Source organism: Bombina bombina, chromosome 3 (genome assembly GCF_027579735.1).
Source record: "Bombina bombina isolate aBomBom1 chromosome 3, aBomBom1.pri, whole genome shotgun sequence".
NCBI classification, from domain to species: domain Eukaryota; kingdom Metazoa; phylum Chordata; class Amphibia; order Anura; family Bombinatoridae; genus Bombina; species Bombina bombina.
The window spans coordinates 84829834-84852919 of record NC_069501.1 but is presented as its reverse complement, the minus strand read 5'-3'; the positions used below and the strand labels follow the sequence as shown (position 1 = coordinate 84852919).

Below are 23086 nucleotides of genomic sequence, written 5' to 3'. Positions count from 1 at the left end.
GAATTGCAACTGTGTTACAGTCATTCAGAGTAGCTAATACCTCCCCAAGCAATACACGGAGGTTCTCAAGCTTAAATTTAAAATTAGAAATCTCTGAATCAGGTTTCCCCGAGTCAGAGATGTCACCCACAGACTGAAGCTCTCCGTCCTCATGTTCTGCATACTGTGACGCAGTATCAGACATGGCTCTAACAGCATTTGCGCGCTCTGTATCTCTCCTAACCCCAGAGCTATCGCGCTTGCCTCTTAATTCAGGCAATCTAGATAATACCTCTGACAGGGTATTATTCATGATTGCAGCCATGTCCTGCAAGGTAATCGCTATGGGCGTCCCTGGTGTAATTGGCGCCATATTAGCGTGCGTCCCCTGAGCGGGAGGTAAAGGGTCTGACACGTGGGGAGAGTTAGTCGGCATAACTTCCCCCTCGACAGAACCCTCTGGTGATAATTCTTTTATAGATAAAGACTGATCTTTACTGTTTAAGGTGAAATCAATACATTTAGTACACATTCTCCTATGGGGCTCCACCATGGCTTTCAAACATAATGAACAAGTAGGTTCCTCTGTGTCAGACATGTTTAAACAGACTAGCAATGAGACTAGCAAGCTTGGAAAACACTTTAAAACAAGTTTACAAGCAATATAAAAAACGTTACTGCACCTTTAAGAAACACAAATTTTCCCAAATTTTGAAATAACAGTGAAAAAATGCAGTTACACTAACAAAATGTTTACAGTGTATGTAATAAGTTAGCAGAGCATTGCACCCACTTGCAAATGGATGATTAAACCCTTAATACCAAAAACGGAATAACAAATGACAAAAACGTTTTTTAAACAGTCACAACAGCTGCCACAGCTCTACTGTGGCTTTTTACCTCCCTCAATACGACTTTTGAAGCCTTTTGAGTCCTTCAGAGAAGTCCTGGATCATGCAGGAAGAAGCTGGATGTCTGTGTCTGTAATTTTTGCTGTGCAAAAAAACGCCAAAATAGGCCCCTCCCACTCATATTACAACAGTGGGAAGCCTCAGGGAACTGTTTCTAGGCAAAATTCAAGCCAGCCATGTGGAAAAAACTAGGCCCCAATAAGTTTTATCACCAAACATATGTAAAAAAACGATTAAACATGCCAGCAAACATTTAAAATACACTTTTATAAGAGTATGTATCTCTATTAATAAGCCTGATACCAGTCGCTATCACTGCATTTAAGGCTTTACTTACATTACTTCGGTATCAGCAGCATTTTCTAGCAAATTCCATCCCTAGAAAAATATTTTAACTGCACATACCTTATTACAGGAAAACCTGCACGCTATTCCCCCTCTGAAGTTACCTCACTCCTCAGAATATGTGAGAACAGCAAAGGATCTTAGTTACTTCTGCTAAGATCATAGAAAACGCAGGCAGATTCTTCTTCTAAATACTGCCTGAGATAAACAGTACACTCCGATACCATTTAAAAATAACAAACTTTTGATTGAAGAAATAACCTAAGTATAAAACACCACAGTCCTCTTACGACATCCATCTTAGTTGAGAGTTGCAAGAGAATGACTGGATATGGCAGTGAGGGGAGGAGCTATATAGCAGCTCTGCTGTGGGTGATCCTCTTGCAACTTCCTGTTGGGAAGGAGAATATCCCACAAGTAATGGATGATCCGTGGACTGGATACACTTAACAAGAGAAAGCCAAATTTTTCCCTGCTACATAGATAAAACTGGCACTTACTTTAATATTCATATGTCCGGCAGCAGGACAGCTCACCTGGTTTGAGAGGATACCTTCCCTCACATGGACCTGTGGAAATACAGAAAGACTGAGTAAACCTACTCAGGCTATCTAAATAGGGCAGCAAAATGTTTTGGGAAAACGCAGTGAGCATTATACCCCACAAGTTCCCAATTGCTTAAAAGTCACAACTGCCCTACTGAAGAGACTGACATGGGCTAAGGCTAGACCCTTTAGAAAGATCAGAGCAAACTTACTCTGCTTTAAAATAAAAAAAAACATAATTTATGCTTACCTGATAAATTTATTTCTCTTGTAGTGTGTTCAGTCCACGGGTCATCCATTACTTATGGGATATATTCTCCTCCCCAACAGGAAGTTGCAAGAGGATCACCCAAGCAGAGCTGCTATATAGCTCCTCCCCTCACATGTCATATCCAGTCATTCGACCGAAACAAGACGAGAAAGGAAAAACTATAGGGTGCAGTGGTGACTGGAGTTTCAATTAAAATTTAGAACTGCCTCAAAAAAAGACAGGGCGGGCCGTGGACTGAACACACTACAAGAGAAATAAATTTATCAGGTAAGCATAAATTATGTTTTCTCTTGTTAAGTGTGTTCAGTCCACGGGTCATCCATTACTTATGGGATACCAATACCAAAGCTAAAGTACACGGATGATGGGAGGGACAAGGCAGGAACATTAAACAGAAGGAACCACTGCCTGTAGAATCTTTCTCCCAAAAACAGCCTCCGAAGAAGCAAAAGTGTCAAATTTGTAAAATTTTTAAAAGTTATGAAGTGAAGACCAAGTTGCAGCTTTGCAAATCTGTTCAACAGAGGCCTCATTCTTAAAGGCCCAGGTGGAAGCCACAGCTCTAGTGGAATGAGCTGTAATTCTTTCAGGAGGCTGCTGTCCAGCAGTCTCATAGGCTAAACGTATTATGCTACGAAGCCAAAAAGAGAGAGAGGTGGCCGAAGCCTTTTGACCTCTCCTCTGACCAGAATAAACGACAAACAGAGAAGAAGTTTGCCGAAAATCTTTAGTTGCCTGTAAGTAGAACTTCAGGGCACGGACTACGTCCAGATTATGCAAAAGACGTTCCTTCTTTAAAGAAGGATTAGGACATAATGAAGGAACAACAATCTCTTGATTGATATTCCTGTTAGAAACAACCTTAGGTAAAAACCCAGGTTTAGTACGCAGAACTACCTTGTCTGAATGAAAAATCAGATAAGGAGAATCGCAATGTAAGGCAGATAACTCAGAGACTCTTCGAGCCGAGGAAATAGCCATCAAAAACAGAACTTTCCAAGATAAAAGCTTAATATCAATGGAATGAAGGAGTTCAAACAGAACACCCTGAAGAACTTTAAGAACCAAGTTTAAGCTCCACGGAGGAGCAACAGTTTTAAACACAGGCTTAATCCTAGCCAAAGCCTGACAAAAAGCCTGGACGTCTGGATTCTCTGCCAGATGTTTGTGTAAAAGAATAGACAGAGCAGAAATCTGTCCCTTTAACGAACTAGCGGATAAACCATTTTCTAAACCTTCTTGTAGAAAAGCCAATATCCTAGGAATCCTAACCTTACTCCATGAGTAACTCTTGGATTCACACCAATATAAATATTTACACCATATCTTATGGTAAATTTTTCTGGTAACAGGTTTCCGAGCCTGTATTAACGTATCAATAACCGACTCCGAAAAACCACGCTTTGAGAGAATCAAGCGTTCAATCTCCATGCAGTCAGCCTCAGAGAAATTAGGCTTGGATGGTTGAAAGGACACTGAATTAGAAGGTCCTGCCTCAGAGGCAGAGACCATGGTGGACAGGACGACATGTCCACTAGGTCTGCATACCAGGTCCTGCGTGGCCACGCAGGCGCTATCAGAATCACCGATGCTCTCTCCTGTTTGATCCTGGCAATCAGTCGAGGTAGCAACGGAAATGGTGGAAACACATAAGCCATGTTGAAAACCCAAGGGGCTGCTAATGCATCTACCAGCACCGCTCCCGGGTCCCTGGACCTGGATCCGTAACAAGGAAGCTTGGCGTTCTGGCGAGATGCCATGAGATCCAGCTCCGGTTCGCCCCAACGAAGAATCAGTTGAGCAAACACCTCCGGGTGAAGTTCCCACTCCCCCGGATGAAAGGTCTGGCGACTTAGAAAATCCGCCTCCCAGTTCTCCATGCATGCCTGGGATGTAGATTGCTGACAGATGACAAGAGTGAGACTCTGCCCAGCGAATTATCTTCGAGACTTCCAACATTGCTAGGGAACTCCTGGTTCCCCCTTGATGATTGATGTAAGCCACAGTCGTGATGTTGTCCGACTGAAATCTGATGAACCTCAGTGTTGCTAACTGAGGCCAAGCTAGAAGAGCATTGAATATTGCTCTTAATTCCAGAATGTTTATTGGGAGGAGTTTCTCCTCCTGAGTCCACGATCCCTGAGCCTTCAGGGAGTTCCAGACTGCACCCCAGCCTAGTAGGCTGGCATCTGTTGTTACAATCGTCCAATCTGGTCTGCGAAAAGTCATTCCTTTGGACAGATGAACCCGCGACAACCACCAGAGAAGAGAATCTCTGGCCTCCTGGTCCAGATTTAGTAAAGGGGACAGATCTGAGTAATCCCCATTCCACTGACTTAGCATGCATAGTTGCAGCGGTCTGAGATGTAGGCGCGCAAATGGCACTATGTCCATTGCCGCGACCATTAAGCCGATTACTTCCATGCACTGAGCTACTGATGGGCTTGGAATGGAATGAAGGACACGGCAAGCATTTAGGATTTTTGATAACCTGGACTCCGTCAGGTAAATCTTCATCTCTACAGAATCTATAAGAGTCCCTAGAAAGGGAACCCTTGTGAGTGGGAACAGAGAACTCTTTTCCATGTTCACTTTCCACCCATGCGACCTCAGAAATGCTAGAACTATCTCTGTATGAGACTTTGCATTTTGAAAACTTGACGCCTGTATCAGAATGTCGTCTAGGTACGGAGCCACCGCTATGCCTCGCGGTCTTAGTACCGCCAGAAGCGAGCCCAGAACCTTTGTAAAAATTCTCGGGGCTGTAGCCAACCCGAAGGGAAGAGCTACAAACTGGTAATGCCTGTCTAGAAAGGCAAACCTTAGGTACCGATAATGATCTTTGTGAATCGGTATGTGAAGGTAGGCATCCTTTAAGTCCACTGTGGTCATATACTGACCCTCTTGGATCATGGGTAGGATGGTTTGAATAGTTTCCATTTTGAACGATGGAACCCTTAGGAATTTGTTTAAGATCTTCAGGTCCAAGATTGGCCTGAAGGTTCCCTCTTTTTTGGGAACCACAAACAGATTTGAGTAAAAACCTTGCCCTTGTTCCGTCCGTGGAACCGGGTGGATCACTCCCATTACTAAGAGGTCTTGTACACATCGTAGAAATGCCTCTTTCTTTATTAGGTTTGTTGATAACCTTGACAGATGAAATCTCCCTTGTGGAGGAGAAGTTTTGAAGTCCAGAAGGTATCCCTGAGATATGATCTCCAACGCCCAGGGATCCTGGACATCTCTTGCCCAGGCCTGGGCGAAGAGAGAAAGTCTGCCCCCCCACTAGATCCGTTTCCGGATAGGGGGCCCTTTCTTCATGCTGTCTTAGGGGCAGAAGTAGGTTTTCTGGCCTGCTTGCCCTTGTTCCAGGACTGGTTGCCTTTCCAACCCTGTCTGTAACGAGTAGCAGTCCCTTCCTGTTTTGGAGCGGAGGAAGTTGATGCTGCTCCTGCCTTGAAATTACGAAAGACACGAAAATTAGACTGTTTGGCCTTTGATTTGGCCCTGTCCTGAGGAAGGGTGTGACCCTTACCTCCAGTAATGTCAGCAATAATTTCTTTCAAGCCGGGCCCGAATAAGGTTTGCCCTTTGAAAGGAATATTAAGCAATTTAGATTTAGAAGTTACATCTGCTGACCAGGATTTAAGCCATAGCGCTCTGCGCGCCTGGATGGCGAATCCGGAGTTCTTAGCCATTAGTTTGGTTAAATGCACAACGGCATCCGAAACAAATGCATTAGCTAGCTTAAGGCCTTTAAGCTTGTTCATAATCTCATCCAATGGTGCTGTGCGAATAGCCTCTTCCAGAGACTCAAACCAGAATGCCGCTGCAGAAGTGACGGGCGCAATGCATGCAAGGGGCTGTAATATAAAACCTTGTTGAACAAACATTTTCTTAAGGTAACCTTCTAATTTTTTATCCATTGGATCTGAGAAAACACAACTATCCTCCACCGGGATAGTGGTACGCTTGGCTAAAGTAGAAACTGCTCCCTCCACCTTAGGGACCGTCTGCCATAAGTCTCGTGTGGTGGCGTCTATTGGGAACATTTTTCTAAATATCGGAGGAGGGGAAAAGGGCACACCGGGTCTATCCCACTCCTTGCTAATAATCTCTGTAAGCCTTTTAGGTATAGGAAAAACATCAGTACACACCGGTACCGCATAGTATTTATCCAGCTTACATAATTTCTCTGGGATTGCAACCGTGTCGCAATCATTCAGAGCCGCTAACACCTCCCCTAGCAATACACGGAGGTTCTCAAGCTTAAATTTAAAATTTGAAATTTCTGAATCCGGTCTCCCCGGATCAGATCAGTCACCCACAGAATGAAGCTCTCCGTCCTCATGTTCTGCAAATTGTGACGCAGTATCGGACATGGCTCTCGTGTCATCGGCGCGCTCTGTCCTAAACCCAGAGCTATCGTGCTTGCCTCTTAACTCAGGCAAATTATATAATACTTCTTTCATAACATTAGCCATATCATGCAAAGTGATTTGAAAGGACCTTGATGTACTTGGCACCACAATCTCACGCACCTCCTGAGCGGGAGGCGAAGGTACTGACACGTGAGGAGAGTTAGTCGGCATGACTTCCCCCTCGTTGTCTGGTGATAATTTCTTTACCAGTAAAGACTGACTTTTATTTAAAGTAACATCAATACAATTGGTACACATATTTATATTGGGCTCCACATTGGCTTTTAAACATAATGAACAAGTAGATTCATCTATATCAGACATGTTTAAACAGACTAGCAATGAAGGCTAGCAAGCTTGGAAAAAATCTTTCAATAAATTTACAAGCAATAGAAAAAACGCTGCAGCGCTTTTAAAAACACAAAAAACTGTCACAGTTGAAATAACAATGAACTAATTCAGTTATAGCCAACAATTTTAACAGTAAATGTATGAATTTAGCAGAAGATTGCACCCACTAGCAAACGGATGATTAACCCCTCAATACCCAAAAACGGATAATCAATTTATGATTTAACGCTTTTATCACAGTCAAACACACTGTCACAGGTCTACTGTGACTGATTACCTCCCTCAAAAATGAATTTTGAAGACCCCTGAGCTCTCTGGAGACGTCCTGGATCAAGGAGGAAGAAGCAGGAAGACTGTGCTAGAATTTTAACTGCGCAACAAGGCGCTAAAAAAGGCCCCTCCCACTCATATTACAACAGTGGGAGACCTGTTACAACGGTTTCTATGCAGAAATACACGTTAGCCATATGGAAAAAAATCATGCCCAAAAAGATTTATCACCAAAGTACCTCACAAAACGAATAACATGCCAGTAAACGTTTTAAAAACAACTTTCCAGTGTTATGCAAAGTTATCACTAAGCCTGCTACCAGTCGCTTCTACTGCAGTTAAGGCTCATACATTTATTTCAGTATTAACAGTATTTTCTCAGTCAAATTCTAGTCCCTAGAAAATAACTCAACTGCGCATACATTTATCAGCCTGATACCAGTCGCTACTACTGCATTAAAGGCTGTACTTACATCATATGGGTAACAGCAGTGTTTTCTTAGTCAATTCCATTCCTAGAAAATATTACTGCACATACCTCATTTGCGGGGGACCCCGCATGCTATTCCCTTTTCTGAAGTTACCCCACTCCTCAGAATGTGCGAGAACAGCCAGTGGATCTTAGTTACGTCTGCTAAGATCATAGAAAACGCAGGCAGATTCTTCTTCTAAATACTGCCTGAGAGAAAAAACAGCACACTCCGGTGCCATTTTAAAATAATAAACTTTTGATTGAAGAATAATTAGGTAAAAAACTCCTATCTCCTCTCGCGACCTCCTTCTTTGTTGAGACTTGCAAGAGAATGACTGGATATGACATGTGAGGGGAGGAGCTATATAGCAGCTCTGCTTGGGTGATCCTCTTGCAACTTCCTGTTGGGGAGGAGAATATATCCCATAAGTAATGGATGACCCGTGGACTGAACACACTTAACAAGAGAAATCTTGATTGTAGATCAGACACCAAAACTTCACCTCCTCCTTGCACCGCAGGCAAAAAGAATGAATGGAGGTTATGGGTAAGGTAAGTGACATATATAGCAGCTTTGTTGTAGTGCTCTTTGCCTCCTCCTGCTGGCCAGGAGTGATATTCCCACTAGTAATTGATGATTCCATGGACTCACCATATCGTAGGAAAGAAATTATAGTGCAGACTTCACAAGGGATGAACTCATTGAATTCTATAAGAAAAAAAGCAGAACCTGAAACTCCAGGTGAGATAAGAGATGCCTTCCATAGAAAGTAATGAAGCTCTCTGGGATACAGAATTTCACAGGTGAGAGAGAAGGTAACTGAGGAACATATGGAGCTGATATAAAGACTCAGTTTGTATCAATTACAATTTAAACTGAAATGTTTTCACTAAAATTGTATTTGTTTTTGCCACTAGTTTATTTTTCAGTATATTACTTTTCTGTCAGTTAAATAAGTATATTGTGAATTTTTAGCAAACTTTACCTGCATTCAGCTGGCGATATAATTAAATGATACCATCTTGTTTAAAATGCCTACAGCATTTCACAAGAATTTTGAGAAAGCTTCAGGCATACCTTGGGAACTCCCCTGTACAGCCCAAGGAACTCCCCTGTACCTCCCACTTTCTGAAGCCTTTTATTTTACAATAGAGAAAATACAAAGTGCAATGTACTTTGTAAAAGATGCACAGAAATATATAAAGTATGATCCTAATTTGTTAAAGTAACACAGAAACTTTCAAAACATAATCAGAATTTGTAAAAAAAATCACAACCAGCGTTCAGCGTACCCGTCAAATTTACCTCACATTATGCGCATGCACGCAGATACGTCACTGCATTCAACACATCTTGTAAAAACACGTGTGGAATGCGGTGATGTATGTGCGTGTGTGCATGCGCAGATTGTCAGGTAGCAAAATCTGATGTATAGGTAAACAAAATTTGCAACACTAACTGTGCCTGCGCACGCACCAGACCTTACAGTTCCAGGACACCTTAGCGAAGAGTAGGCGTGTGCGTGAATGGTTATGTGATGGCCAAAGTACGCCTGTAAGTCCCAGTGTGTAGGCAGCAATTAATTGTATGGTTTATGTGGTCTCTCACCGGGTACACAATTCTTTAGTGAACATGTCAGTACTATAGACTATAGAGTGCCTGTGAGTACATAAACCATACAATTAATTGCTCCCCACATACTGCATATTGCACAATAGTTAAACTACAACAGAACCTGTCACCATTACCTGGAAATCTTTTCCTTCAGTAGGTCGGGTGCTTAGATATACAGATGGTCGGACATGTCCCATGAGGTTTTTCAGTATATCCTCAAGTGTTTCCAGTATTGCATTTGCCCCAGGAGTCTGCCACAAAACACAAAAGATATAGAAGTAAAATGTTACATCCCTAGGAAGTAAAACACCAGCGGAAAACACTGATGATCTAAAGCTCTCCGCTCTGGTAAGATGATCTAAGCAGTCTTGTCAGTGAAATTATAAGTGTCTAAAAAAAAAATAGATGTTATATCTAAAACATAAAAGTTAAAATTTTGATTTTCATGAACCTTTAAAACCTAAAAAATTCAAAATGTTAATATAGAAAAGGACAGTTATAGACAACTACAAGTTGTTGGGTTTTTTTTTGTAGACAGCTGATTAATTATCTCTTTAATATGAGAACTGAGAAATTCAAGATCAGGAAGGCATTATACTTTAATGACATTACAAGAAAGGAAAGACTAACCCCGGTTATAAAATTGTAAAACATAATGACAGTGAGCTTCTCATTAATACTACTCACGGTCTCAATCAACTGGGACTATGTTTTAAGTATTATTATTTTTGTTATTATTATTATTATTATATTAATTTTAAATGTAATATTCGGAACTGCCATGGTTCTGCTGAGGACTGAACCTGGGATATCCGGCCCACAGCTGTCTGCTTTTTTACCTGGCTACTAGAGAGCCTCGGCAGCTGGCTGCATCCTGGAAGATTTATCGTCTTCTCTCTGGTTGGTTAACATCACCTACCTGCCAGCTGTTTGTAATTTGCAGTTTCTCCTATCCCTATAAAAAATCCTGTAGATGTCACTGTTTTGAAAGCATTTTACCTAAGTTTTGCAGTTATAATACTTGTTTTCTGTGTTGCTAGCAGTTCTGGTTTGATGTGCGAGATACCATGTACTGGCAACATAATTTCCCCTTTACAAGGAGTCTGCAATGTCACGAGAATCTATGAATCCCGGCAAGTGATTACAGTGAGCAGATACAAGTGTGAGGTTATTGTACAGCGTTCCTGTAGCTGCATAACTTACAACAAAAAGTATGTACAGAGTAACACAACTTACTCACTGACCTCCAGCTTAGCTTGTGGCGTGACCTGAAAATTGAGATCGGCGAAGTTCCCCATTGACCACAGAGCCTGGATATTTCCTCCATTGTTCTCTTTCATATGAAGTTCAAGCTGTTTGGATAAAAAGAACAAAAACTGTCAAAATCTACTAAGAAAACTCTGCTGGAAAAAATATGGCAATGTGGGTGTTGTTCAAATCTTCCAATGAGCAATCAATCCCTCGGGATCAGTTGTGCACCAATATTTTAAGCTTTTTAAACATCTTTGAGTTAACCTTTAGTAAGCAAAAATATTTTTAACATTTCACTCATGTTCATATGATAAATGTAACATCTCTTTAATTCCCTTTACTTATGTATTTGAATACGTTTTTATGCTGACCATGTTTTTTTAAATCTCAGTCAGTAAAAGATGTAATACGACAGCATTTCCTTTAAAAAATATTAAAAGGGACATGAAACATTTTTTTTTCATTATTCAGATAGAGCATGAAATTATAAACAACTTTCTAATTTGCTTCTATTATCAATTTTTCTTTGTTCTATTTGTATCTTTTGTTGAAAAGCAGGGACATAAGGAGTCGGCCCATTTCTGGAGCACTATACGGCAGAAAGAATGTTATCCATTTGCATGAGCACCACTGCCAGTTAGTGCTCCAGATGTCTACCTAGGCAAAGAATATCATGGGAACAAAGTAAATTTTATAATTGAAGTAAATTGGAAACTTTTCTAAATGGTCTGCTCTGTCTGAATCACAGAAGAAAGTTTTTGTGTTTTCTATCCCTTTAATTCTATCCCTTTGTATTACCTATCAGGCATCATTAAAAGTGAAAGTAATCTTCACTATATGTAACAGCTGGGCATTAAAACAGAGCACACGTAGTTGAACATAATCTCAGTTTTAAAAACACAATTTTCAGCATTATGCAATACATTAAATACTCATCTTCTAAGCAGATGGCCACCCTTCCATTCAGTGTTTTTTGCTTTACCCCTATGACTATCTGGTACTGCAACCAATCTGAAGTATACCGCCAGCTGTAGGTAAATATAAAGCAGCGAGCTCTAGCGTTGCTAAGGGACTGCACCTGAAGAGGGAGCATACAGCTCTATCTTTTCATACAGTGTGCAACTGACTGTACCACCCGCTTGTCACAGAGGGAAATAAAAAGCAGCATTTTTTTTTCTTTAAAAAATGTAGGTTCCTGTGATAAAAAATAAAATAAATTTGCTTCTGGGCCATGCTACTGCCACCAACATGGCTACTGAAACTGTCCTTATCAGCCAGTGAATTTCTAGCCAACAGACTAACTGTGTAAAGACATAGGGCTATATTTATTTAACCCTGAGAGCTCAAGGCGAGTCTGAAACGCTAGTTAAAGGGACACTGAACCCACATTTTTTCTTTCGTGATTCAGATAGAGCATACAATTTTAAACAACTTTCTAATTTACTCCAATTATCAATTTTTCTTCATTCTCTGGCTATCTTTATTTGAAAAAGAAGGCATCTAAGCTAAGGAGCCAGCCAGTTTTTGGTTCAGACCCTGGACAGCACTTGTTTATTGGTGGATGAATTTATCCACTAACCAGCAAGAACAACCCAGGTTATTCGCCAAAAAATGGGCCAGCATCTAAACTTACATTCTTGCTTTTCAAATAAAGATAGCAACAGTATGAAGAAAATTTGATAATAGAAGTAAATTAGAAAGTTGCTTAACAGAGACTAGAATCTCAGAGACAGAGGATAAATTAAATTTATACGAACAAATTAACACTGAACATAACATTCTGCATAATAAGCTACAAGCTAGAGTAGAGGATTTGGAAGACCGATTGAGGCGCAATAGCCTCAGAATTATCGGTCTTCCAGAAAATAGCAATTATCAAGACCTTATGCACTTTGCCACGGTCACCCTCCCTCAGATTCTTGGAATTAAAACAGATTTGCAGCCTGTACTTATATAAAGGATACATAGGACAGGGGCACCACAAGTTACTAGAAAGGATAGTATTAGCACTAGGCCTATAGTCTTAAAATTCCTAAACTTTCAAGACAAAGTGAATTTTCTCAGACATTATAGGAAGGCATATCCACTTATGATAGACCAGCATAGAGTATTCATTTTTCAGGATTTTTCCAGTGAAACGGCAGCAAGAAGAAAAGAGATCTCTCCGTTTTGTGCTAAGCTTTTAAAAGCAAACTTTAATGTTAAGATGGTATATCCGGCCAAGTTGGTTTTACTATGTGTTTTTTTTCCCCTCTCTCCTTGGTGTATTGTTGAGATTTGGCACTCTCTCTCCTATCTATCATTCTGTGACAAGTAGGAATGGGTCTTGACTGGAATGTAGGAGGGATAACTTCCCCAATAAAGAGGAAAGCGATTAATAAAACAATTAGGGCTCCATAAATCCGATTTGGTAATGCTACAGGAAATTCATTTAAAAGAGCCAGAAATAGCCAAATTGCAAGCCAAATAGGTTGGAGAAGTTATTGCCCTAGTAGGGGAGGATAGGAAGAAGGGATTGGCAATTATGTTAAACAAACAACTTCCCTATGAGGTTTTAGGTGTAGAAAATGATGTGGGAGGCAGATACCAAATTTTAAAAATAAGAATCGATACAATTCCGTTTATAATATGCAATATATATGGTCCCAATTTAGTAGATAGTAAATTGTGGAACGAAGTGACAAATAGATTTTTAGAATTCATAGGACAAAATTTAATAATTGCTGATGACTTTAACTTAACTCCCTAGAACAGGGAAGAAAGAGCCACTCAGCAGGGATAGAAAGACGCGTATCTTTCAAAAATTCTGTAACCAACTTGGGCTTAGAGATATATGGAGGATCCAGCACCCAGATCTTAAAACATATACCTGTATGTCACAAAGTCACCAAAGTTTATCCAGAATAGATATGTTTTTAATAGCAGATAGTCAGATGGGATTTGAATGTAAGGCTGATATTAAAGACATTATTCTGTCAAATCATGCAATTATCTCTCTGGAGTTTAGAATTAATTCTATTAAAATGAGCGGCAATAATAGTATTTTTTCCCAAAATATTTATTATCTAATAGCAATTTTCAGAATTTTTTAAAGATTAAATGGGCAGAATATCAAAACTTTAATGGGAATTATGCGGAGAAAACTGAAAATTATTGGGAGGCCGCGAAGGCGGTACTCAGAGGGAATATTAAGGCATATCTCTGTAGAGCTAAAAAGAAAGCTAAACAGAAAGGGCTACAACTTTCAAATACAGTGAGGAATTGTTATAATGCATATGTCACCTCTATAAACAATGAAACATGGGGGAAATATATTAATGCTAAAACCCAGAGGGATATATTTTTAAAGCAGAAGACTACTCAGGAAGGATTAAGACAAAAAGCATTGTACAGAGGGTTTGCTGGGAGAGCGGCAAAATATTTGGCTAGAATTTCTAAACCCAAAGGCAGTAATGCGATTACAGCTATTAGACAGAATAATAAAAGGTATACTCAGAGCGAGGATATTAAGAAAGTTTTTTATAAATACTTCCAGAACTGCTGAATCAAAAAGAAAATAATATTTTTTGGTCTAAGTTAAATTTGCCTAGAATTTCTCAAGAAGAAGTACAAGAATTAAATTTACCAATCACTATACAAGAAGTAATTAGTGCCATTAAAAAAGCTAAAGTGAACAAAGCCCCGGGCCCAGATTGTCTCCCGATAGAATTTTATACAATTTTGCAAGAAGAAATAACTCCAACATTACGTAGATTGTATAATATTTACTATGGATCTCAAGTAGGTTGTTCTAAATATTTTAAAGCATCCAATAGTTCACTTATCCTGAAAAAAGTAAGGCCCCCGAGAAGGCAGCTTCCTATAGGCCAATATCATTATTAAACATAGATTATAAGCTATTAACAACAATTTTAGCCAACAGACTGAAATCTTTACTTAAAGGGATCATTCATGAGAATCAAGTAGGCTTTATGCAAGGGAGAAACCCGGTTAAGAATATATGGAAGACTATGGTTATTTTGGATTACATTTGGAATAAAAGAAAAGGGCGAAAGAATGTTGGATTCTACTATACTAACCCTAGATGCGGAAAAAGCATTTGACTACATAAGTTGAAGTCATTTGTTTACTACAATAGAAAAACTCGGGTTTAGTGGTCATTTTAGTAATTTTATACAGTTAATTTATAGTAATCCAATCTCATCCATTATTATAAATGGTTCAACTACAGACTACTTTTCCCTTCAGAGGGGAATGAGACAAGGATGTCCACTATCCCCACTATTATTTAACATTACAGTTGAGCCTTTGGCAATTATTTTACGTGAGCAATTAGATGGCATTAACATAGGGGAGCAAAAGTTTATTCTTTCGCTATATGCGGATGATCTTGTTGTTTTCTTAAGTAATCTAAAAGTTAGTCTACCTATGTTGCTAATAAATGTGCAATTTTTTGGGTTAGTGTCAGGATATAAAATTAATTTAACCAAATCTGAGTTGTTATGGATAACGAAACCGGTGACATTTTTTGTTAAACATCCATTCAAAGAAACTAAACAGATCAACTATTTAGGTATAGTTTTAAGCAGCAATCCACAAGAATGGTATGATCTGAATATCTCAGATTGTTTAAAGGGAATACAGAGTAAATTAGATAGTTGGAGTAATTTGCCGATCTCATTAATTGCTCATATTATGCTAATAAAAACAATATTATTCCCTAAAATATTGTATTTATTACAAAATATTCCAGTAATGCTTAAAAATACAGATATCAATAAATTTAATCAAATGTGTTTCAAGTTTATATGGAAAGGGGGGAAACCGCGGATTGCTCTAAAAAGATTAATGAATACTAATCTGGCGGCAGGGTTAGCTTTTCCAAATATCAAATATTATGGTCTGGTTACATTACTTAAATATGCTATTGATTGGATTACTGAAACGGAGTATGTCACTTTTTATCAATGTGAATCTAGTATTATTGCTCCTTTTGAGCAGAAGGCCATATTGCATTGCCCAATACAGAAACTGCCTTGTAATGTTGATAATTTAAAGGGACACTGAACCCAAATGTTTTCTTTTGTAATTCAGAAAGAGCATGCAATTTTAAGCAACTTTCTAATTTACTCCTATTATCAATTTTTCTTCGTTCTCTTGCTATCATTATTTGAAAAAGAAGGCATCTAAGCTTTTTTTTTTTTGTTTCAGTACTCTGGACAGCACTTTTTTATTGGTGGATGAATTTATCCACCAATCACCAAGGACAACCCAGGTTGTTCACCAAAAATGGGCTGGCATCTAAACTTACATTCTTGCATTTCAAATAAAGATACCAAGAGAATGAAGACAATTTGATAATAGGAGTAAATTAGAAAGTTGCTTAAAATTTCATGCTCAATCTGAATCACAAAAGAAAATGTTTGGGTACAGTGTCCCTTTAATGACATTTAAGAATATTATAATAGCTTGGCAGAAATATTGCTGTGAAATTCAGATTAACCCATATGTTACAGAATTTTTACCAATACAGGGGAACCCTGGATTTCAACCCGGGTATAATACCCCAGTGTTTCAAGGTTGGAGAGATAAGGGGTTAAAATATGTTAAACAGTTACTAGTAGCAGATGGAACAATAGATACATTCAATAATATTTCCTGTAAATATGGGATACAGAATAAAGATGTTTTGCTTACTTGCAGATTAGACATTATTTAATGGATATCTAAAAGGAATTTAAGCCCAATTGGACTCTAGGCCCAATTGCGGCTGGGATTAAAATATATCAAGCAGGTAGATTTTCAATTTCAACTTTTTACAATATTTTGAATATGCACAGTAAATTAATACAAATTAAATATATACAACTGACATGGCAAAGACATTTTCCGGATATTGAGTTATCAGTTATTCAAGAGAGTCTTAAATTAATCAGTGATACTTGGGTTCCCACGGCATGGCGAGAATCACATTTTAAAATATTATATGATGTGTTTATTACGCATGAAAAATTGACTAGCTGGTATAAAAAATTGCATATGTGCACAAGGTGTAGTAAAGAGCGTGCAGATATCTTGCATTGTCTGTGGTTATGCCCTAAGATTGTACAATTTTGGAGTAAGATAAGCTATTGGCTGAATGTAGTGATAGAGACAGGAGTTAGAATAAGTCCCCAAGACATTTTTTTTAGTTAGGTACTCTGCTGTCTCCAAGAACTACAAACTTATTAATACATTATTGATATTAGCTCATAATATTATATTGAAAACATGGAGAGCTACACATGCGCCCAAATTTGCTGAATTTAAAAAAGCAGTAATTGCACAAATTACATTGGAACAGTACAACATACAAAACGTGAATAGTCAGCAAGTACAGCTATTCTTTATTAAATAGGAAGGAGAATTAAAACTTTCCCGAATACTATTCAGATTCAATTGGTAAAGCCATTGAGCAATTCTACTTTTGTTCTTGAAAACATTCTTGCGGGTCATTTCCCCCGGGAGTGGTTAAATGGAGATGATAACGAGTGACAGGGAAATGATGGATGGGAGAGAGGGGTGTTTTTTTTTTTTTTTCTTTCTGGTTTGTTTTTGTTTGTTTTCATTGTTATTGTTGTTGGTGTCATCTTGGTGTGTGATTCAAGGCGAATACCTATGATTATGTAATAGGTAGAATGACTGATTTATTAGCTATGGTTAACTTTAAGTTTGGCCATAAGATATGTATAGGCAATGAAAGGTAATATAATATAAACTAATGGAATAGTACAAGTTAATTGACGATTCTTGAGCGTGTAAAACAAATGTGATTTTTCTTATTGTTTTCTGAGATAAACAGAGTTTCACAAGGATTCAAAGGTGAATTTTCAGGAGTAGGTTCTAAGAAACTACTCATAACACCTGACTGTCATGTTGTTGTAACTCCGATTTCGAGATGTATAATGATTAAGAATGCTATATAAGACAAGCTACAACTCAAGTTGAAATAAAAGGTATTACTGTGGTATTACTATTGGTTAGTATGGATTTCTGTTATAAATAATTAGAATAGAATATATTGTTATATAAGACAAGTCAATTGTATGAATAGGTGAATAGTAGGTCTAAGGAGGTATTGACCATGATTGACTTTGTTATTGGATATTTATTTATTTATAAAATATTTTACCAGGAAGGATACATTGAGATTTCTGTCGTTTTCAAGTACGTCCTGGGATATGTATAATGCATTGCAATAAGCTACAAGATGAATTAGGTGAAACTGTTTATGTAATTTAAAAATAATAAAAAGAAATTAAAAAAAAAAGAAAAAAAAGAAAGTTGCTTAAAATTGCATGCTATATCTGAATCACGCAAACAAAAAAATTTGGGTTCAGTGTCCCTTTAAGTAGCGGTGGTCTTTAGACTGCTCCTATTTAACCTCTCCGCCACCTAAAGTGTGGCAGATTTCCATCATCCTAATCTGTTTGGGATGACTGACAGCCCCCACTCAGACAAGATTGGCTGCACATGAGCAGAGGGCGGCATTGCACAAGCAGCAGCAGCTTGATAAATGGATCCCATACTGCTGTAACTCAACTTTTATGGAAAACATATTTTAAAATGTGCTCTTTCATGTAAATAAAATGTTACATTTGACAAACCATTAACAAAACAGGACACCTAGTCCCAGGTTTAGAGCAGCAATTTAACCCTTTAACTACAGGTCCATTTCCCCCAATTTGCTGAGATGTTCAGGAGTTTTTAGATGCTGCTCACATTTAAGCCCCACTGTAGGCCATTTTCAGTGAAAACCCCACACATATATAATGTACTTTCAACTTTTAATACGAGCGCTACATCCGACACGCGTGATAAACCAGATATCGCTGTTAGCGCACCACTCGTAATTTGCCCCTAAGAGGCCTATTTATCAAAGGTCTGTCGGACCTGATCCGACAGTGCGGATCAGGTCCGACAGACCTCGCTTAATGCGGAGAGTAATACGCTCTCCGTATTCAGCATTGCACCAGCAGCTCTTGTGAGCTGCTGGTGCAACGCCGCCCCCTGCAGATTCGCGGCCAATCGTCCGCAAGCAGGGGGATGTCAATCAACCCGATCATACTCGATCGGATTGAATTGTGGCGATCTCTGTCCGCATCATAAGAGCAGGCAGATAGGGTTATGGAGCAGCTGTCTTTAGACCGCTGCTTCATTACTGCTGTTTCTGGCGAGCCTGCAGGCTCGCCAGAGACACGGGCCCTCAAGCTCCATTCGGAGTTTGATAAATGGGCCTCTAAGTCTTCACAGATGTAATACACACCACTGCCAGCTCTTACTGAGAAACAGTAATAATTTTTAATAGAACCATTTTCCCAATGGGAGTATATTGCAAAACTAGAAACGTACCCAAGCAGTTTTGACATTTCTATCCCTTTAATCCTGACAGTCCCTGTAAGATACTTTTTTTGCTTCCATTTCTTATAGAAAACCTGTCACTTTTTAATGATTCTCAACTTTGTATTTCTTCTACAATTGTTTTTTCATTTTACTAAATTAGTGTTGGCAAAAAAAGTTTAGAATTGATTTCACAGTTACAGCTGGTATTTTCCGTTTCTGACTAGATGCGAGTCACAGTTTTGGAAGTGTTAATGTGTTTTTCTCCACTTTATTTTTATTCCTGTGAAGACTAAGTATTTAAGAGAATTTGAAGGACATAAAACAGAAGTTCCCCATAGGATTATATGCAATATGGTCTCATTATTTTAAAGCGTAAAGAGAACAAACTGCCTGGGATAAAGCCCTTTTAATGTAAGATAAAAATAGTAAAAACTTGACACCCAAATTTAATCCTAACCATAAATTACTTAAAACACATTGATTAAATGTTCCCAGTCAGAAAAAAAAAAAAAAACTAGGGTCCTTTTTCTCAAGGAGTGGTCAGTGTAGAATGAATGCTCTATTCCACTTAGGGGTGTACTCACTGCCAACGGTTTAGACATTAATGGCTGTGTGTTGAGTTATTTTGAGGGGACAACAAATTTACACTGTTATATAGGCTGTACACTCACTACTTTACAATGTAGCAAAGTGTCATTTCTTCAGTGTTGTCACATGAAAATATATAATAAAATATTTACAAAAATGTGAGGGGTGTACTCACTTTTGTGGGATACTGTACATACATATACATGTCTGTCTAACAATGTATTTATATGTGTATGTATGTATTTACATATATATATATATATATATATATATATATATATATATATATACACACACACACACATACATACATATAAACAAATAAATACATATGTACACATTTATAGACTTATATAAATATGTGTTGTGGAACCAAATAGATGAAAACAGGAAAGAGCATATTTATGCAATATTCATATTTAATGAAGTGTTCAACTGTGCATTTACTGTAAATATTTCAATATTCCAATGTTCTGTACATAGCAGAATATGTTTTATGTATTTATAAATAGGATTAAACCGCTTTTGCCCTGAGGAAACCCCTATGACGTTGTAGTCACGTGGAGGGTGAAACGCGCATCGGCAGTGACGTACTTGGAGCGGACTGCTCTGCTTTAGACCTATCTAGAGACTAAGATGTTTTCCAGCTAACCAACAGCCAAGGAGAAATAAGTTTCGTTTGCTACATATCTACAAAAAGTAGCCAAGTCTCATCTATGACGAACAGCCTTGGGTTGAGAGAGATGGTAATACGGAGGATAACGGACATTGCTTAGTTCATTTTAAAGCATGGTAACACTGATTACTGTTCTACTCCTACCCAATTGTGGAGAGTTTTTGATCATGGCTTATGTGCAGCAACGCATGGATGCTTCTGTGAATGCTTAAATACCAGTTTATTAAGCCTGCCTGTAAATACCTGCTTCATTAAGGAACTTAAAGCGGGCCCGCATTGATTTGCTACCCTAATGTCAATAAGCTTTGTGTTCAGAACGAAGTTTATGCTACATGTCGTTTATACTTTCCATTTGAGCTCTAATGTTTAAACTGGTTAACAATTTTGTTTACAATGTGGTATGATAATCTGTATACTTACTTAGGGGTTGTGCATAGATCCTGATAATTTTATTTTCATGGCACTAGGAACTAATACACATTAGTGGTGTCCTCTGAAAAAGGTGTTGTATATACCCCACAGTCTACATTTTCTACTTTGTCAATTTTTATTTGTTTTCAAATTATTATGTTTGTAAAACATTTATCATAAGGAGTGATTTATATAACAAGCATAGATCCTCACGGATCACTATGGTGGCCGTTTTTCGCTATACATGCGAAGCCACCGTCTAGTGGATGTGTTGCTTTGTTAAGAATTTAAAGTGTGTTTATATTGTTCGCTCCTGTGTTTATGCCTCAAATATGTTTAGGTTTGCAGAGTAATCTTTGCTCTTAAGTACTACCAGATGGTTCCTTTGTCATTCTTTTGTCAATTTCACACTTTTTTGGTTGTTCTGCCTATGACGTAATTGTATGTTTGGAAAAGCACTGAATTTAACCATTCTTATATGGTGGGTTCTCTGAACCATGTTATTGAGTAATAAAATTATGTGCTGAAATCCCTGTCTTTCATGTAGTTGCTTATTTAGTTCCTACTGTTCTCTCTTTTTTATTGATTTATATAGGTTAAAGACATGTGCCATACTCCAGGAGGCAAGGAAGATATAACTACCACAAAACTCACACTTTCACTACACCGGAGGTCTCTGCCTTACAGATGCGGCAACTTACCTCATAAGATTGGAATACCTACCGCAAATATTTTCTTCCTTTCAAATTGTTATATGTTGAGTTGTTGACTATTTATATGATACATTTATGCTGTTTTTTGGATTGGGGTATTTTGTTTCAAGCAGCTTTGGAACCTGTAGATATATTCACAATTCCTGATAGCACGGGTTATAATGCTGCTTGCTCCTATCCTTTGTGTTGAGGCATTCTACTTCTCTAATATATATATATAAACTTTTTCCACCTTTAATGTGACCTATAAACTGTACAACTCAATTGTAAAACAAACAAATCTTTTAGGTAGAGGAAGTAGAAATAAAAAACTAAAATAATACTTTGTTGAAGCACCTTTTGATTTTATTACAGCACTCAGTCTTTTTGGGTATGAGTCTATCGGCATGGCACATCTTGACTTGGCAAGATTTGCCCACTCTTCTTTGCAAAAACACTCCAAATCTGTTAGATTGTGAGGGCATCTCTTGTGCACAGCCCACTTAAGATAACCCCACAGATTTTCGATTGGATTCAGGTCTGGGCTCTGTCTGGGCCATTCCAAAACTTTAATCTTCTTCTGGTGAAGCCATTCCTTTGTTGATTTGGATGTATGCTTTGGGTCGTTGTCATGCTGAAAGATGAAGTTCCTTGTCATGTTCAGCTTTCTAGCAGAAGCCTGAAGGTTTTGTGCCAGTATTGACTGGTATTTGGAACTGTTCATAATTCCCTCTAGCTTAACTAAGGCCCCAGTTCCAGCTGAAGAAAAACAGACCCAAAGCATGATGCTGCCACCAAAATGCTTCACTGTGGGTATGGTGTTCTTTTGGTTATATGCAGTGTTGTTTTTGCGCCGAACATATCTTTTGGAATTATAGCCAAAAAGTTTAATCTTGGTTTCATCAAACCAAAACACCTTTTGCGACATGCTTTTGGGAGACATCAGATGTGTTTTTTCAAAATTTAACTGGGCTTGGATGTTTTTTTTCGTAAGCAAAGGCTTCCGTCTTGCCACTCTACCCCATAGCCCAGACATATGAAGAATACGGGCGATTGTTGTCACATGCACCACACAGTCAGTACTTGCCAGATATTCCTGCAGCACCTTTAATGGTGCTGTAGGCCTCTTAGCAGCCTCCCAGACCAGTTTTCTTCTCGTCTTTTCATCAATTTTGGAGGGACGTCCAGTTCTTAGTAATGTCACTGTTGCGCCATATTTTCTTGGAAATTCTTTTGTACAGTTCTCCTGACTGATACCTTTTAACAATGAGATCCCTCTGATGCTTTGGAAGCTCTCTGCGAACCATGGCTTTTGCTGTAGGTTGCGACTAAGAAAATGTCAGGAAAGACCTACTAGAACAGCTGAACTTTATTTGGGGTTAATCAGAGGTATTTTAAATGATGGCAGGTATGTACGGACTCCTATTTAACATGATTTTGAATGTGATTGCTCAATTCTAAATACAGCAACATCCCCAGTTACACTTATGCAGCCATATTATTTTATTTATTTTTACTTCCCTCAACCTAGAAGTTTCAGTTTGTTTTTCAATCAAGTTGTACAGTTTATAGGTCACATTAAAGGTGGGAAAAGTTCTGAAATTATTTATCTTTGTCTCATTTTTTAACATCACAGAAACCTGACATTTTAACAGGGGTGTGTAGACTTTTTATATCCATTGTATGTATGTACACACACACACACACACAAAACATGGAAGGGGACTGTGCACACATATGACCCTGCAACATGCTCTGCCCTGGGTGCTCAATAGCACTCTCAGGAAGCTGTGCTGTCCCCAGAGTCACAGGCAGTTAACCACAGACAAGTCTGGGTGCAAGGCCCATAGGGAAAATTACAAAATAAATTAATACAACACACAGAAAAAAAGTCCAGCACTCATTT

General features: G+C 38.4%; 1 protein-coding gene across 3 annotated transcripts in view; it reads right to left on the bottom strand.

The window, feature by feature from the left end:
- C2CD2 (C2 calcium dependent domain containing 2) overlaps positions 1-23086 on the bottom strand; it is a 376932-nt gene that overhangs the window by 234169 nt on the left and 119677 nt on the right. For all 3 annotated transcript variants that reach the window (XM_053705898.1, XM_053705900.1, XM_053705901.1), the window contains exons 5-6: positions 10425-10532; positions 9315-9431 (exon numbers count right to left, since the gene is read on the bottom strand). In XM_053705898.1, the coding sequence (XP_053561873.1) occupies positions 9315-9431; positions 10425-10532 (225 nt within the window). The remainder of the gene's footprint in view (positions 1-9314; positions 9432-10424; positions 10533-23086) is intronic.